At 50.3% G+C, this 14,459-nt stretch overlaps 1 protein-coding gene across 1 annotated transcript in view; it reads left to right on the top strand.

The window, feature by feature from the left end:
- LOC106542393 (SCO-spondin) overlaps positions 1 to 14,459 on the top strand; it is a 128,465-nt gene that overhangs the window by 86,290 nt on the left and 27,716 nt on the right. Inside the window, exons 68-79 of the mRNA XM_087712221.1 lie at positions 1,890 to 1,969; positions 2,552 to 2,721; positions 2,836 to 2,882; positions 3,940 to 4,140; positions 5,513 to 5,683; positions 7,055 to 7,252; positions 8,473 to 8,569; positions 8,665 to 8,888; positions 10,461 to 10,610; positions 10,968 to 11,134; positions 11,366 to 11,529; positions 12,378 to 12,598. Coding sequence (XP_087568347.1) covers positions 1,890 to 1,969; positions 2,552 to 2,721; positions 2,836 to 2,882; positions 3,940 to 4,140; positions 5,513 to 5,683; positions 7,055 to 7,252; positions 8,473 to 8,569; positions 8,665 to 8,888; positions 10,461 to 10,610; positions 10,968 to 11,134; positions 11,366 to 11,529; positions 12,378 to 12,598 — 1,890 coding nt within the window. The remainder of the gene's footprint in view (positions 1 to 1,889; positions 1,970 to 2,551; positions 2,722 to 2,835; positions 2,883 to 3,939; positions 4,141 to 5,512; positions 5,684 to 7,054; positions 7,253 to 8,472; positions 8,570 to 8,664; positions 8,889 to 10,460; positions 10,611 to 10,967; positions 11,135 to 11,365; positions 11,530 to 12,377; positions 12,599 to 14,459) is intronic.

Consider the following 14,459-nt stretch of genomic DNA (forward strand, 5'->3'; position numbering starts at 1 on the left):
ATCAGAAGAGCAACTGGCAGTGGTGCATATGCCTACATAAAGGCCTCTATGGCACGGGTGGCAATAGCTCTGTGATTCTGTAAGGGTCTCCCGCTGGAGCTGAGGGTCCGACTAGATGACCTCAACGGTCCCTTCCAATATGATTCTGTGAGGGTCTCCTGCATGAGCAGAGGGTTGGACTAGAAGACCTCGAAGGTCAACTAACCAGACATTTTGCCAAATAAGCCAAAAAATAATAATAATAGCAGAATCCCTGAATTGGAAGGGACCTCAGAGGTCATCTAGTCCAACCCACTGCTCAAAATAGTCACCCCATACAGCTCCCGTGATCGCTCTCCCCAACCTTTAGCCTATGGTGTGAACAAGCGATTCGGCCCTTTCGGGAGTTCCGTAACCTAAGCCCTCTTCTGTGCAGGGGCTGGGGATTGGGGGTTTTGGAGTCCCTGGACGTCTTGCACCGTCAGCTGCGGAGGGGGACTGCGGAGCCGGAGCCGAGCCTGCGACAGCCCTGCCCCCCGAGGGGGCGGAGACTATTGTGAGGGACCGCCCACTCAGGTGGAGCCCTGCAACTTGAACCCTTGTCCAGGTGAGTCACGGAAAATCAGCGAGGTTGGATACAGTGAGTCCTTGATGTACAACAAATGCTACATTTAGTGACCAGTTCAAGACCCTGAAAAACAAAATCCCTTAGGGTCGTTTTTCCTACTTAACGACCGTCACTGTGTCTCCACACTCACGCCGTTGACCGGTGGGACGCTTGGCCACGGACTCTCCGTTATGACTCTGACGGCGTCCCCAGGGTCATAAGATTGCCCTCTGGACTTTGCCAAACCGGATTCACTTAACAACCGTGTGGCTGATTGAACAACTGCAGTGATTCACGGAAGCGATGCAGCAAAAAGAAGGCGTAATGTGGGACAATGTGGGTCTTGCTTAGCCGTGTAAATTCTCATCGTTAAGCTGAGGACTACTTGGAGCTGGGCTGCCTCGCTGCTCCTTCACCCACTCCAAATGGTTCAAAGTTGGTTTTTTTCAGCTGACTTTGTTAATTTTCCCAACAACTCTGCGAGGTAGGCTGATCAGCCAAAACACCCTTCCTCGATGAGGACTGGAACTTGATCTCCTAGTTTAAGTTAGATACCTCTCTTGCCCCAGTCATTAAGTGAATCCCCCCAGTTTCACTTAATGCAGAGTCACTTTCACTTAAGTCTGTAGGATGGTCAGAAAGTGAATCTGGCTTTCCCAGTTGTTAAGTGAGTTTTGTCCCATTTACCAATGTTTCTTGCTACGGTCCTTAAGTAAACCCCCCGGATGTGAAGTCAGTAACATGGTTATTAAGCGAATCGGGCTTCCCCAGTTGTTAAGTGACTTTGTCCCCCTTTCATGACCATTCCTGCCCCTGGTCATTCACTGAATCCCCGCCGTGCTGAAGTCAGCCCAACGGTCGTTAAGTGAATCATGCTTCCCCATTGACTTGGCCGGTCAGGAGATTGCAAAAAAAGGGGATCACATGACCCCTTTTGGAACGCTAGACCATTGCCAAGAGTTTGAATCCTGATCCCGTGTAAATGCTGGCAAGGTCATAAGTGTGGAAATGGTCATGAATAATGGTTTTTTCAGTAGTGTTGGAAGTTTGGCCACTAAACGAATGGTTTTAAGTCGAGGACTGCCTGAAAGGATCAAGGGGGGGGGGGTTCTTTCTGATGTTCGCGGGTTGGGGGGGGTGAAAATTGGGGAGTCTCCTCCAATACAGCGGGAAAGCTCCTCCCCTTTGGACTGTGGGGGAGGAGGACAGGGGTGAAAATATACCGGGAAGGGGGGGGAGTTCTTTCTCATCATTTTTTTTCTTCTTTCTTTACAACCCCCCCCCCCCCCCCCTTCTTCGCCAGATTTGAACTGTTCTGTTCTGGAAGACTCGGTTTACAGCCGCTGCGGCCCTCCCTGTCCTCGCTCTTGTGATGACCTTGTGGTAAGCCCATCTCCCTTGCGGTTCTGGGACCTCCACCCAAAGACCCCCCCACCTACCTCTTCTTTAGCCATGGGGCTCTCAGGCCTGGTACAATGAATACAGAATGGGATACGGAGTCGGGGACCCTCAGATGGCATCTAATCTAGCCTCAAACCCCTGGCGTCTTCAATGCATCAACATTACAATTTCTTCTTTGTCGTTCAATGAGCCTGTAATCCCTTGTGGGATGGTGTCAGGGCAACTGAATGGAGCTGAGTATTTACTGGCCGGATGCCTTTATTGTCGCCAATGTGGTGTTTTGTTCAGCAGATATATTTTCATCATGTCCAGAGAAAGAAATATCTGCCTCTACCTAGGATTGAACTCACAGCCTCCTGATTGTGAGGCGAGAGCCCCACCTCTAGACCACCACACCACACATTTCTGACCCAGCTATAAAATCGATAAGTTCTTCCCACACCCTACTTGAGACCTAACAGGCTGTAGCATGTGGGGCATTCGGTCTCCGAGCCATTCTCATTCCCACTCCCTCCACTCCCTCCCGCTTCTCTCTCTCCACGCCCCTTCCCCACTGCCCCCCAGCACTGCGCGTGGGCATGTGAACCGGGCTGCTACTGCACCGGGGGGAAAGTCTTGCATGGGAACGGCTCGGCGTGCGTGGAAAAAGCGAGCTGCACCTGTCTAGACCTGCGCACTGGACGACGGCACCCGCCGGGAGCAGTCATGCCCCGTGCCGACGGTTGCAACAATTGGTAAGCCAGACAAGGGGAGACGGCCCAGCTGGGTGGAGGGAATGTCTTTACTGGGGCATCCCTTCCGATTCCAACAGGGGGGTCTCATCTGCTCCCACTTTCCTTCCCCCCCAGTACCTGCTCTGACGGGAAGCTGGTTTGCACCAACCAGGCCTGTTCTGGTGAGTCCCACAAACTGGGCTGTGTGGGGGGCACGAAGGTCCGGGCTGGATGGGGCAGGATGTAGCTGGGAGGCAGAGTCCCTGCATTGAGAGTAACAAAGCTGGAGGGGTGCAGGGCTTGGGTGGGCTGCTGACAGTGTTACTGCTGGTTCACAACACACATGTGCAAAGCGTGTGCATGTGCTGTTCAATGTAAATGGCTCTGCGCGCAGTCACTAAAGTCCAAAATGGCGGTGGCCAAGCAACAGCGAAGGAACCGATTCAGGGGTGGGGCAGGCCTGGGTCGTTGCCGGTTCTGCCACCCCAGGCCTGAATTCCCCTACCGGTTCAGCTGAACCGGCAGCAAGCCACCTCTGGCACAGGGCTTAGACAGTTTCATGACCTATCTAGGTAACATCATCAGAGCAAGAAGGGAGTGTGGTTTGCTGATAGGGGGAGGAGGAGGAAGGAGGAAGAGGATGTTGATGTTGATGTTGATTTTATTTATATGCCGCCCTTTTCCCCGAAGGGGACTCAGGGCGGCTCACAACTCAACCAGGGAAGGGGGAAGGAAGAGGAGGACATGGAGGAGGAGGAAAGGAAGGAGAGGGGGGAAGAGGAAGAGGAGAAGGAAGGGAAGGGGGAAAGAGGAAGAGGAGGGGGAAAGAGGAAGAGGTGGAGGAGAAGAAGAGGGAGGAGGAAGTAGGAAGAAGAGGAGAAAGAAGAGCTGATGGAGGAGAAGGAGGAAAGAGGGGGAGGGGGAAGAGAAGGAAGAAGAGGAGGAGGAAAGGCGGAGGGGGGGGAAGAGAAAAGAGGAGGAGGGAGGAGGTGGAAGAGGAGATGGAGGAAAAGAAGAAGAAAAAGAGGGAGGAGGAAGAGGAAAGAGGAGGATGAGAAGGAGGAAAGGAGAAGGAAAGAGGAGGAGGAGAAGAAGGAGAAGAAGGAAAGAGGACAAGGAAGAGGGGGAAAGAGAAGGAGGAAGAGGAGGAGGATGGAGGAAGAGAAGGAGAAGAAGTGGGAGGAGGTAGAGGAAAGAGGAGAAGGAGAAGAACACAGAACTCTTTTGGTCCTCCTCCAGTGCCAGGTGGCTGGTGTGACTGGGCGCCATGGAGCCCCTGTTCTCGGACGTGTGGCAGCGAGATGGTGACCCGCTACCGAACTTGCAGCTGCCCCAAGCCCCAGCATGGAGGCCGTGAATGTGAGGGGGCCCAGGAGTATCACGGAGACAGTGGAGTCCAGCTGCAGAGAAGAGCATGTCTCGTGACAAGTTTCTGCCCAGGTGAAAGCCTTGAAACGGAGGTTCTATATCTATCTATCTATCTATCTATCTATCTATCTATCTATCTATCTATCTATCTATCTATCTATCTATCTATCTCATCTATCTATCTTATCTATCTATCTATCTATCATCTATCTATCTATCTTTCTATCTATCTATCTATCATCCATCCATCCATCCATCCATCCATCCATCCATCCATCCATCCATCCATCCATCCTATCTATCTATCTATCTATCTATCTATCTATCTATCTATCTATCTATCTATCTATCTATCTATCTATCATCTATCTATCTATCTATCTATCTATCTATCTATCTATCTATCTATCTATCTATCTATCTATCTATCTATCACCTGTTTTCATGCCTTAGGCAGGACTAGAATTCTAACCTGGCACCTTAACCACTGGGCCAAACTGCACCTTTGTTTTACACAACCCCAAATTCCAGATCTGCTGAGGCCAGAAATCCTGAAAACATGCAAAGATTCGTGGTCCTCACTGAGCAACCACATCTGGGATTGACAATTTGGTTGTTAAACAAAGCAGTCACTAAGCCAAGCAGTCGCTAAGGAGGCTTACGATCTGATTCTGACTTTCCTGTGCTTCAGAGACCTGCAGTGGTGGTGAATGCAGTCACTGCTCACATTTTTCACATGTCGTAACTGTGAACGGTCTCTACAGGGCGGGGCATAACCTTTTCCTAGGGGGTCACAGCAACACTTGTAATAACAACACAAATAATTCATACACCATTCGAAAGCCCATCAAAAACTGAGTTTATTGACACGATTTAATAGTCAGTATGACCACCATTAGCCCTTCGAACAGCATTCAAACGAGGTGCCTCTCGAAAGGCAATGCATTTTATTCTGTCAATGATCCTTTGTTCTTCCGAATCGAATTTTCCAGCCATTCTTTTCCTAGGGGGTCACAGCAAGATCGACAGCAGTTTACAACTTCCGCGACACCTCATTTTAAAGCCCATAAAAAACTGAATTGAATGAGCTATTAAATGTTAAATTTGCTTTAAGAATGGCTGGAAAATTCGATTCGGAAGAACAAAGGATCATTGACAGAATAAAATGCATTGCCTTTCGAGAGGCACCTCGTTTGAATGCTGTTCGAAGGGCTAATGGTGGTCATACTGACTATTAAATCGTGTCAATAAACTCAGTTTTTGATGGGCTTTCGAATGGTGTATGAATTATTTGTGTTGTTATTACAAGTGTTGCTGTGACCCCCTAGGAAAAGGTTATGCCCCGCCCTGTAAATGAGGACTACCTGTACATATTGGGGGAGGGTGGCTATACCAGCCACTGTGGCTTTATCAAATGTCCCTCCTGTGTTTTGCACTTTTGCAGTCAATGGTGGCTGGTCCTCGTGGAGCGCCTGGTCTCCCTGCAACGTTTGCCACGGCGTGTCAACGAGGACTAGGGAATGCAACAATCCTCCGGCTCGGTTCGGTGGTACGGCGTGTCCCGGAGAAGCTCACCAAAGCCGGCAGTGCCATGATGGAGTTACCTCCTGCGATGGTGAGGAGTATCGGCGGGGTGGCGGAAAGTCAGGAGGGGCTGTGCTGTGTTGAGGAATTCGGAGAGAAACATAGCACGTTTTCACCCAGTGCTGTGCAAACAACAATACGGCGTGAGAATAGCCAGTTGACCTGGTCAATACTGGTAATCCTCTTCTTACGATGGCAGTCGAGCGCCCAAATTTCTGTTGTTTGGTGAGACATCGGTTAAGCAAGTTTGACATCCCCCCCCCAATCTGGTGCTCTTTGTCGCCTCGGTTGTAAAGTGAATCTGTGCAGTCCATAAGTGAGTAACCCAGTTGTTAAATGGATCATTGACTTTGTCAGTGGGAAGGTCGCCAAAGGGGATTGCGTGACCCACTGCAACCATCGTAAATACGAGTCAGTTGCTAAGCATCTGAATTTGTATCGCATGACAGTTGGGAAGCTATAATGGTGTAAGTGTGAAAAAGAGTCCTAAGTTACTCTCTTCGGTGCCATTGTAATTTCGAACGGTCACTAAATGAACTGTTGTACATCGAGGACTGCCTGTCGAAGCAGAGCGGCCCCACAGAACTGAGATTGGGGGTTAGGCTTGCAGGCAGAATGGGGGTGCAAGGCAGGGAACCCCAAGGATGTGCCCATGCAGGCCCGCTGCACCCAGCTCAGCCTTCAATTGACAGTTTTTGATGTTGTAGTCTTACTTCACAGAGTTGGAAGGGACCTTGGAGGTTTTCTAGTCTGACCCTCAGCTCAAGCAGAAAACCCAATACTCTCTAGAACAGGGGTGTCATACTGGTGGCCTGTGGGCCGGATACATCAGATGCAGGTCATGTCCACTCTGCGAATGGGATAAACGTCGTGAAACATCACGGCAGGGCAATGTGATGCGGTGAGATTGACGCCTGTGTTCTAGAACAAATGGTTGCTCAATCTCATTTCGAGGTTTTATCCTTTGCGTGGGGAACTTTGAGGAAACCACTGACTTCACAATGCACAGAACATAAACCAGGGGTCCCCAATCCGCAGGGGGCAGCCCACTACTGGGCCGTGACCCATTCAGAACCAGGCCACCGAAGTGGTGGGCAAGTGTAGTTGAGCGCGTTCCCACATGCGCACGTAGGGGGACCACGCGTGTGGTGGGCGGGCGTGCCCACCGCTCTTGCAAATGGAGCTGCGCATGCGCCCGTGCTAGCCAGCCGCATGTGTGTGCTAGCCACATCTCCCTCCCTGCTGGAACTTTGGCATAAAATCTTTATAAGATAAATTGGAAAGAGGGTCCCGTATCCTCCTGGACCGCTCCGGAGCAAGGCTCCTCAGACCCTCACTTGTGGGGGAGACCGAGAGGAACACAAGGGGGGTTTGGTACGGTTAACGTCTCGTGTCTCCTTAGACTGCCGAGGTGGCCAGGTCTCCTTCCCCTGTGGCAAGCCTTGTCCACGTACCTGCGAGGATCAGCAGCCTGATGTCGCCTGCGTGGAGAGTCCCGGGTGCCAACATGCTTGTGCCTGCCCGGATGGACAGCTGCTCCAGGACGGGATGTGCGTGGCACCATCTCAGTGCCGTTGCAAGTACCAGATGCCCTGGCTGGGTGAGTCCAGATGCCCCTGGAAATGACTGGGTCTCAAACAGGTGACAGAAGACCCCCGAGCAACGCCCCCCCAGGTTTTCCTTGGACTGGGGGACGCATGGTTTCATGTGCTGCCTGCATCCCATGGAAGGAGCTTTCTTGTTTGTATGCTCCAGTTTCTGGCATGCCACAGCCCGGTGCAAGTTCACGGTCTGGGGATTGGGGACTCCTTCTAGTTTACAAGGTCCCAGAGGGTAAGGGGGTTGATTTTGGGTAGTTGGGGACGGTCACCAAAGCAGTGGGGCCAATGTTGATCTCCACTGTGGTGGAATGCGGGGTTTTTCCCAGAGGGCCAAGAGACAAAACAGCTTGGAATGTCTGGTGGGCAGGAAGAGAGCAAGGCCAAGTTCTCCCTAAGCAGTTCACAGCGCGAGAGATCCATAGTGCCCTCTCAACTTGGTGGTTTCCTTGCAGATGTTTCATGACCCAACTTGGGAACAGCATCAGTGCGAGAAGGGAGGGGGGTTTGAGGAGAGGAGGAGGAGGAGGAGGAGGAGGAGGAGGAGGAGGAGGTGGTGGTGGTGGTGGTGGTGGTGGTGGTGGTGGTGGTGGTGGAGGAAAAGGTCTGTGGGAACTTGCTCCTCTTGGAGCTTTGTTGTTTTCTTGCAGACATTTCATGACCCAACTACGTACTAGCATCAGAGCAGAAGCGGGCATCACATAATGTAACAACTGGTTCATCCAAACTGGTCCAAACTGGTAGCAGCCCACCTCTGCATCAGAGCCAAAAGGCATTGTATATAAACAGAGATCAACCCCCCCCTCCCTTCTAGCACTGAAGATGTTCCCTAGTTGAGTCATGAAATGTCTGCAAGAAAACCAAGGACCCCACAGTCCTCCTCTTTCTTTTCCTCCTCCTCTTCCTCCTCCCTCTCCTCCCCCTCCTCTCTACACACCTCCTCCCTTCTAGCACTGACGAAACATCTGCAAGAAAACCACCAAGTTTAGAGAGCCCCAAGGACCCCTCATTTTAATCCAGAGCTACAAAGATTATCCTCCTTTATTAGTGCTCAGAATATATCTATAGTTAGAATCCCCATAGACATCTATAGCTATTGCAGACTTTAGTCTGGCAAGATTCAGTCTTTGGGTGCAGAGCAGTAAAATAACTGCTCGGAAATAAACCCCACACGTTTTGTTGGTTTCTCAGACTTAACAAACCCGTCTCTTGGTTTCTTCAGGTGTCCCCGAAGATAGGAATCTCTCCTCATGGTTGGGACTCCCCAAATGGGAGTATGCTCAGCCCGGGGAGACAATCTATGCACCCTGCCAGAACTGGTGAGTGTATGACGGCAGGGAGTGTCTAACTGAAATTTGCCAGATTTTGCACATCTCCAAAATTAAACCACTGACCAAACCTCTTTCCTTCTCAGCACCTGTGTAGATGGGCACTTGCAGTGCCGGGCAGACTCCTGGTGCCGCCTGGATGGTGGGTGGTCCAGCTGGGGACGATGGTCTCCCTGCAGCCAGAGCTGTGGGGAAGGTGTCCAGTACCGTTTCCGGGAATGTAGCAATCCGCCACCACAAAATGGAGGCCGGGGCTGCGTCGGTGGCGGTGAACAGCAGAGACCGTGCCAGAATCCAGAAGAATGTCCAGGTGAGTTTGGACCAGTACCATATAAGTGAAAGCTCACCTTTTCTGAATAGTCCTCGATTTACGACTGTTTGATGAGTTGCAGGATCCAATCTGGTTCGGTTGCTGGAACCGGAGGTTTTGTCTTCAGAACGTTCGGACTCAGGCTGGAGCCCATCCTCGGGGAACTTCTCTCTAGCAGAGTGTGCACTGTTCCACATGTGGTATTTAGATGGCGCCCGTTGTTTGTGTGGCTTTTTAGTTGTTGATTGGGGTGTGTGGGTGTCTAACTGTTAAGTGGTTGGCTGTTGTTTGCTTGCGCTGCCCGGTCCTCGCCTTCAAAGTTAAGCTGGTGGTAATTCAGCACTCCTGTTGACTGATGAGGGGCTCGTTTCTCAGGCTTCAAACACTTTCCTGGCTGTTTTTGGGCCTGCTTGGCCAACAATCTTAGTTGCTGCAAAGTTAAATGTGTTAAATGCTCACAACAGGCACTATAAATACCACACATAGAACAGCACACACACACTCTGCTAGAGGGAGGTTCCCTGAAGATGGACTACGGCATGAGTTCAAATGTTTGGAGGACAAAATTTCCAAATTTCCGAGTCCGAATGTTCAGAAGACAAAATCTGACCAACACAGATTGGATCCTGCAAACATTATCCTGGGACACGTATATTCGCCTTCGTTCATGTTTCGTTTAGTGTCCATTTGAAGTTTCAATGGCACCAGAAAAAAAGAGACTTAGAACCAGTCCTCACACTTATGGCCAATGCAGCATCAGCACGAAATCAAAATTCAGATGCTTGGCAACTGACTCATATTTATGACAGGGTCATGCAACCCCGTTTTGACCTCTTGACAAGCAAAGTCAATGGGGAAAGCCCAATTCATTTAACAACCACTTGATTGGCTAAATGACTGCAATGATTCACTTAACAACCGTGGTCGACAAAAAGTCATCAAATCTGGCATGACTCGCCGAACAGCCATCTCGGTTTAGCAAGGGAAATTCTGGAAATTGAGGACAACCCCATATAGCCATGTTTCCCAATCGTCAAGATGGGCAGACTTCAACTCCCAGAATTCCCCCTGGCCTGGAGAATTCTGGGAGTTGAAGTTCATGCTGCTTAAAATGACCGAGATTGGGAGGCATGTCTAATAGTTTCTTGTGTACAGAAAGCTGGCGTGTCGCACACCTTTGCTCCCTCGTATGACTTTTTCTGAGTGTGAGGAAGCTCGCCCACTCCCGTTGCACGAGCCTTCTCTTGATTTCAGGGGTGGGGCTATGCAAATGTATTTGGTGGGAGGAGCCTGTCAGGTTCCCAGGCTTGCCTGCCAGCAAGCAGCAGGGTATCCAGCCTTATAGTGAGGGGGTGAGTACCCCTCCCTTTCTTTTGTGGTTTTTCTGACCCCGAGATGGGCAACTGGCTTGTCCCCTCAAAAAGCACAGTCCAGGGGGAGCAATGGCTTGTGGGACCCCCCCCCCAAAACCCCCACGCTGGCATGGTCCCCAGGGATGAGCATTCGGCATCAACAGTTGCATTCTGCAGAGAAATTCCCCCAATGTCCCACTCTTTTCCTTGCGCCCTCTAGAGGAGGAAGCCTGGGACCCCTGGAGCCCCTGGTCCCCCTGCAGCGTCTCCTGTGGAGGGGGAGAGCAGATGCGAAGCCGACGTTGTCGCCAGCCAGATTGCCGGGGTTTGTCGTCGCAAAGCAAGACCTGCAACACGCACGTCTGTCTTGGTGAGTCTGCCGGGTGGATTTGATTCGATTCATATTTCTTTCTATTCAAAATTCTATTCCTATTCCTGTTCTGTTCTATTCTATTTAAAATTCTATTCCTTTTCTGTTCTGTTCTATTCTATTCAAAATTCTATTCCTATTGCTATTCCTATTGCTATTCCTATTGCTATTCCTATTGCTATTCCTATTGCTATTCCTATTGCTATTCCTATTGCTATTCCATTCTATTCTATTCTCGACGTCCATGAGCTTGGAGCAGGACGAGGGACAAAAATGTAGAAACTTCCTTCCTTGGGATGTGTGTGTGTCTGCAGTTTATGGCCTCTGGGTGCTAATCTACTCCTTCCCCCCTTTCAGAGGTGGGCTGCCCCGTGGGCCGCCTCTACCGGGAGTGCCTGGCCGAAGAAGGGTGCCCCTATAGCTGCGCCCACCTCACCCGGCAGATGGACTGCTTCTCGGATGGCTGCGAGGAGGGGTGCCACTGTCCGGCGGGCACCTACCAGCACAAGGGGGCATGCGTCCAGGTTGGCACTTCTGCAGAGAAGAAGAGGAGGAGGAAGAGGAGGAGGAGGGGGGGAGGGATGAGAACTGTGGGGTCCTTGGTGCTCTCTGTGCTGGATGGTTTTCGTGTAGAGGTTTCCTGGCCCAACTAGAGAACATCATCAGTGGAGTTTGCAAAGAGAAAGAGGCGGTGATGGTGGTGGAGAAGAAGATATCACCTCCCCCCTTCCTATTAATATCCCTTTCTGGCCCAGGAGTGCCCCTGCGTCTTGAGCGAGGAGGTTCTCCAGGGGTTTCGGAGACATTCGTCTGAGACCCCCGATACGCCTCTGGTCATCCTGACTGCTGATGGCCAACGTGTCTCTGCAGAAGAAGAAGTCGCCCCCAACAGTATCATCTCTGCTGCCTGCAGCAACTGGTGAGTTTCCAATCTCCCCCCCCCCGAAAACAGGGTTCAGGCTTCCTGTCCCTCTGGAGGGGGAGGGAAGATTTCCTGCACCTGAGGCGAAGTTTGGAGAGAATATGATGACAATCCGGATGTCGTGGGTGTATGGCCCCACATTTCTATTGTTCCATGAGGCAATTTGGAAGTGGGGGTCTGTCCCATTTTATGCCAGCTGTTAAGTGAATCCCTGCAGTTTATTGTGGTATGGTCGTTAAGCGAATCTGGCTTCCCTGTTGAGGTTGCTTGTCAGAAGGGTCGCAAAAGGGGATCGCGTGAAGCCCCGGGACACTGCGACTGTCATAAGTTTGTGGCAGTTGCGAAGTGTCCAAATTTTGGTCACGGGACCCCGAGACGCTGCGACCGTCATACATATGAGTCAGGTGGCGAACCTCTGAATTTTGATCACATAACCCTGGAGAGACTGCGACGGTCGTTAAATGTGAAAAACGGGCCCGAGTCACTTTCTTCAGTGCCGCTGTAGCGTTGATAGTCACTAAATGAATGGTCGTAGGTTGAGGATGGCCTGTAGCTGTACCCTCCACATTCCCATGTGTGACACCGGTCGTCCTCGACTTACAGGAGTTCATTTCGTGACCATTCAAAATCAGCTCTGAAAAAAACCCACCATTCCACCCCCCCCCATGTTTATGATTGTCACTGCATCCCCTGTGATACAAAACTGCCTCACTTAGCAACCGATATTTCAGGCTGAACCGTGGTCGTACATCAAGGATTCCTTCTACTCCCAGAATAAAATTCTCCATGCATGTCCATGCAGATACCCCCTTACGCCCCTCCCCACTTTCCCCCCCTCCATTCAGCTCCTGTCACAACGGCCAGCTGGATTGCATGTTCACCCTCTGCCCCGTGGACGGGGTTTTTACGGCATGGACCGCCTGGTCTCCCTGCTCCTTGACCTGTGGCGGGCTGGGCAACATGACCAGGACACGCGATTGCACCAGTCCGAAGCCTGCTAATGGTGGGAAGGATTGTGTCGGCCCTCGGACGGACATCAAATACTGCCAGACCCTAGACTGCAAAGGTGAGGGCCAGAAATGGCCACCGCGGTTTTGGGCTTTCTCCACCGCTAGAGAACCCTACATAACAAGGCAGCTACCTTATTGGAGCATATTCTATAGCAGTGGTCCCAAACCTTTCTGCCTCTGACGATCGGTAATCGTGTCAGCGGCAACAGGAGGGAGATGAGATGTTTGCGCACGTGCATCATTTGCACAAATGCAGGTTCGTGCATAGGCGTGCTCATCCGCCACTTGCGTGACCCGCTTCCCAATAGGTCGCGGTCCAGTATGAGCTTGCAGCCCAGGGTTGGGGATCGTTGTTCTATAGCATATTCTATATTGCCGACAGAAGTTGTGGGTGCTCCAACTCCGGAGGTTTTTACGACAAGACCTAGGACATTAACACAATCGGGCGAGTCCAGAGGTATTTCACGAGAGGAGGCCTCCACTCCTCTGCTCGTAACCGAATGCCTTCTGCCACCAGACTTAAAATTTTGGGCTTAGACAAATTAGAATTTAGCATCTTCAATCCGACCTAAGCGTAATATATAAAACTATCTGCTACAACACCCTACCTGTCAATGAATACTTCAGCTTCAACCACAACAACACACCAGCTCACAATAGTTACAAACTTATGGTAAACCGCTCCAAACTTGATTGCAGAAAATACAACTTCAGCCACAGAATTGTCAATGCCTGGAATGCTCTACCTGACACTGTGGCTTCTTCCCCAAACCCCCAAAACTTTAATCTTAAGACTGTCTACATTCCACCTCACCCCATTCCTAAGAGGTCTTTAGGGGGGGTGCATAAGCGTACCAGCGTGCCTATTGTCCCTGTCCTGATATTCCCTTATATTCGTATTCATTTAATGTATTCAAGGGAAAGGAGAGAAGGGAAAGGAGAGGAGGAAGGAAGGAAGGAGAGAAGAAAGAGAAGAAAGGGGGGGTAGGAAGGAGGGAAGGAGGGAGGGAAGCAAGGAGGGAAGGAAGGAGGGAAGGAAGGAGAGAAGGAGAGAAGAAAGGAGGGAAGGAAGGAGGGAAGGAAGAAGAGAAGAAGAAAGGAGGGAAGGAAGGAGGGAATGTAGGAGAGAAGGAAGGGGGGAAGGAAGGAGGAAAGGAAGGGGGAAAGGAAGGAGAGAAGGAGAAAAGAAAGGAAGGAAAGAGGGAAGGAGAGAAGGAGGGAAGGGGAAGGAGGGAGGGAAGGAAGGGGAGTAGGAGAGAAGAAACGAGGGAAGGAAAGAGGGAGGGAGGGAAGAAGAAGTAGGACCGTTGTAAGATAAGATGGATCTATGGGATGTTAAAAAAGCAATCTTCAAGTATATTGTCAACAGTAGGGAAAAATTGTTATAAATACATATTATTAATAACAGTTATGAGATCATATAATTGTGAATGTATATATGAAATTGATAAAATAATTTATAAAAAAATAAAAAAAAATGATTTGGCCTCTAAAATAATAATAATAATAATGTATTCATAATCATGTCTACACTTATATCTGTTATCTAATTCATACTTGAAGAAATAAAAATAAATAAATCAAATAAAAACCACAGAGGCTGCCAACAATCAAAACCAAACAAAATGTGAATGATCAAAACAATCAAAACGGTCAAAAAATTGGCAACTCCAAACAGTGGTGGGCTTCGCAATGTGCTCTGCACAACATGATGATGATGATGATGATGATGATGATGATGAGGAGGAGGAGGAGGAGGAGGAGGAGGAGGAGGAGGAGGAGGAGTAGGAGGAGGAGGAGGAGGAGGAGGAGGATGGGAATCTGCTAACCACCCCCTGACATGCATTTTGTGTTGCAGAAGCCACCCACACCACAATAGGACCAGTCCCGGCAACCCCAGGTGAGCCCTTGCTCAGT

The sequence above is a fragment of the Thamnophis sirtalis genome, unplaced genomic scaffold (assembly GCF_051295495.1).
Source record: "Thamnophis sirtalis isolate CommonGarterSnake01/CBP01778 unplaced genomic scaffold, rThaSir2_p1.2 scaffold_4, whole genome shotgun sequence".
Lineage (NCBI taxonomy): Eukaryota > Metazoa > Chordata > Lepidosauria > Squamata > Natricidae > Thamnophis > Thamnophis sirtalis.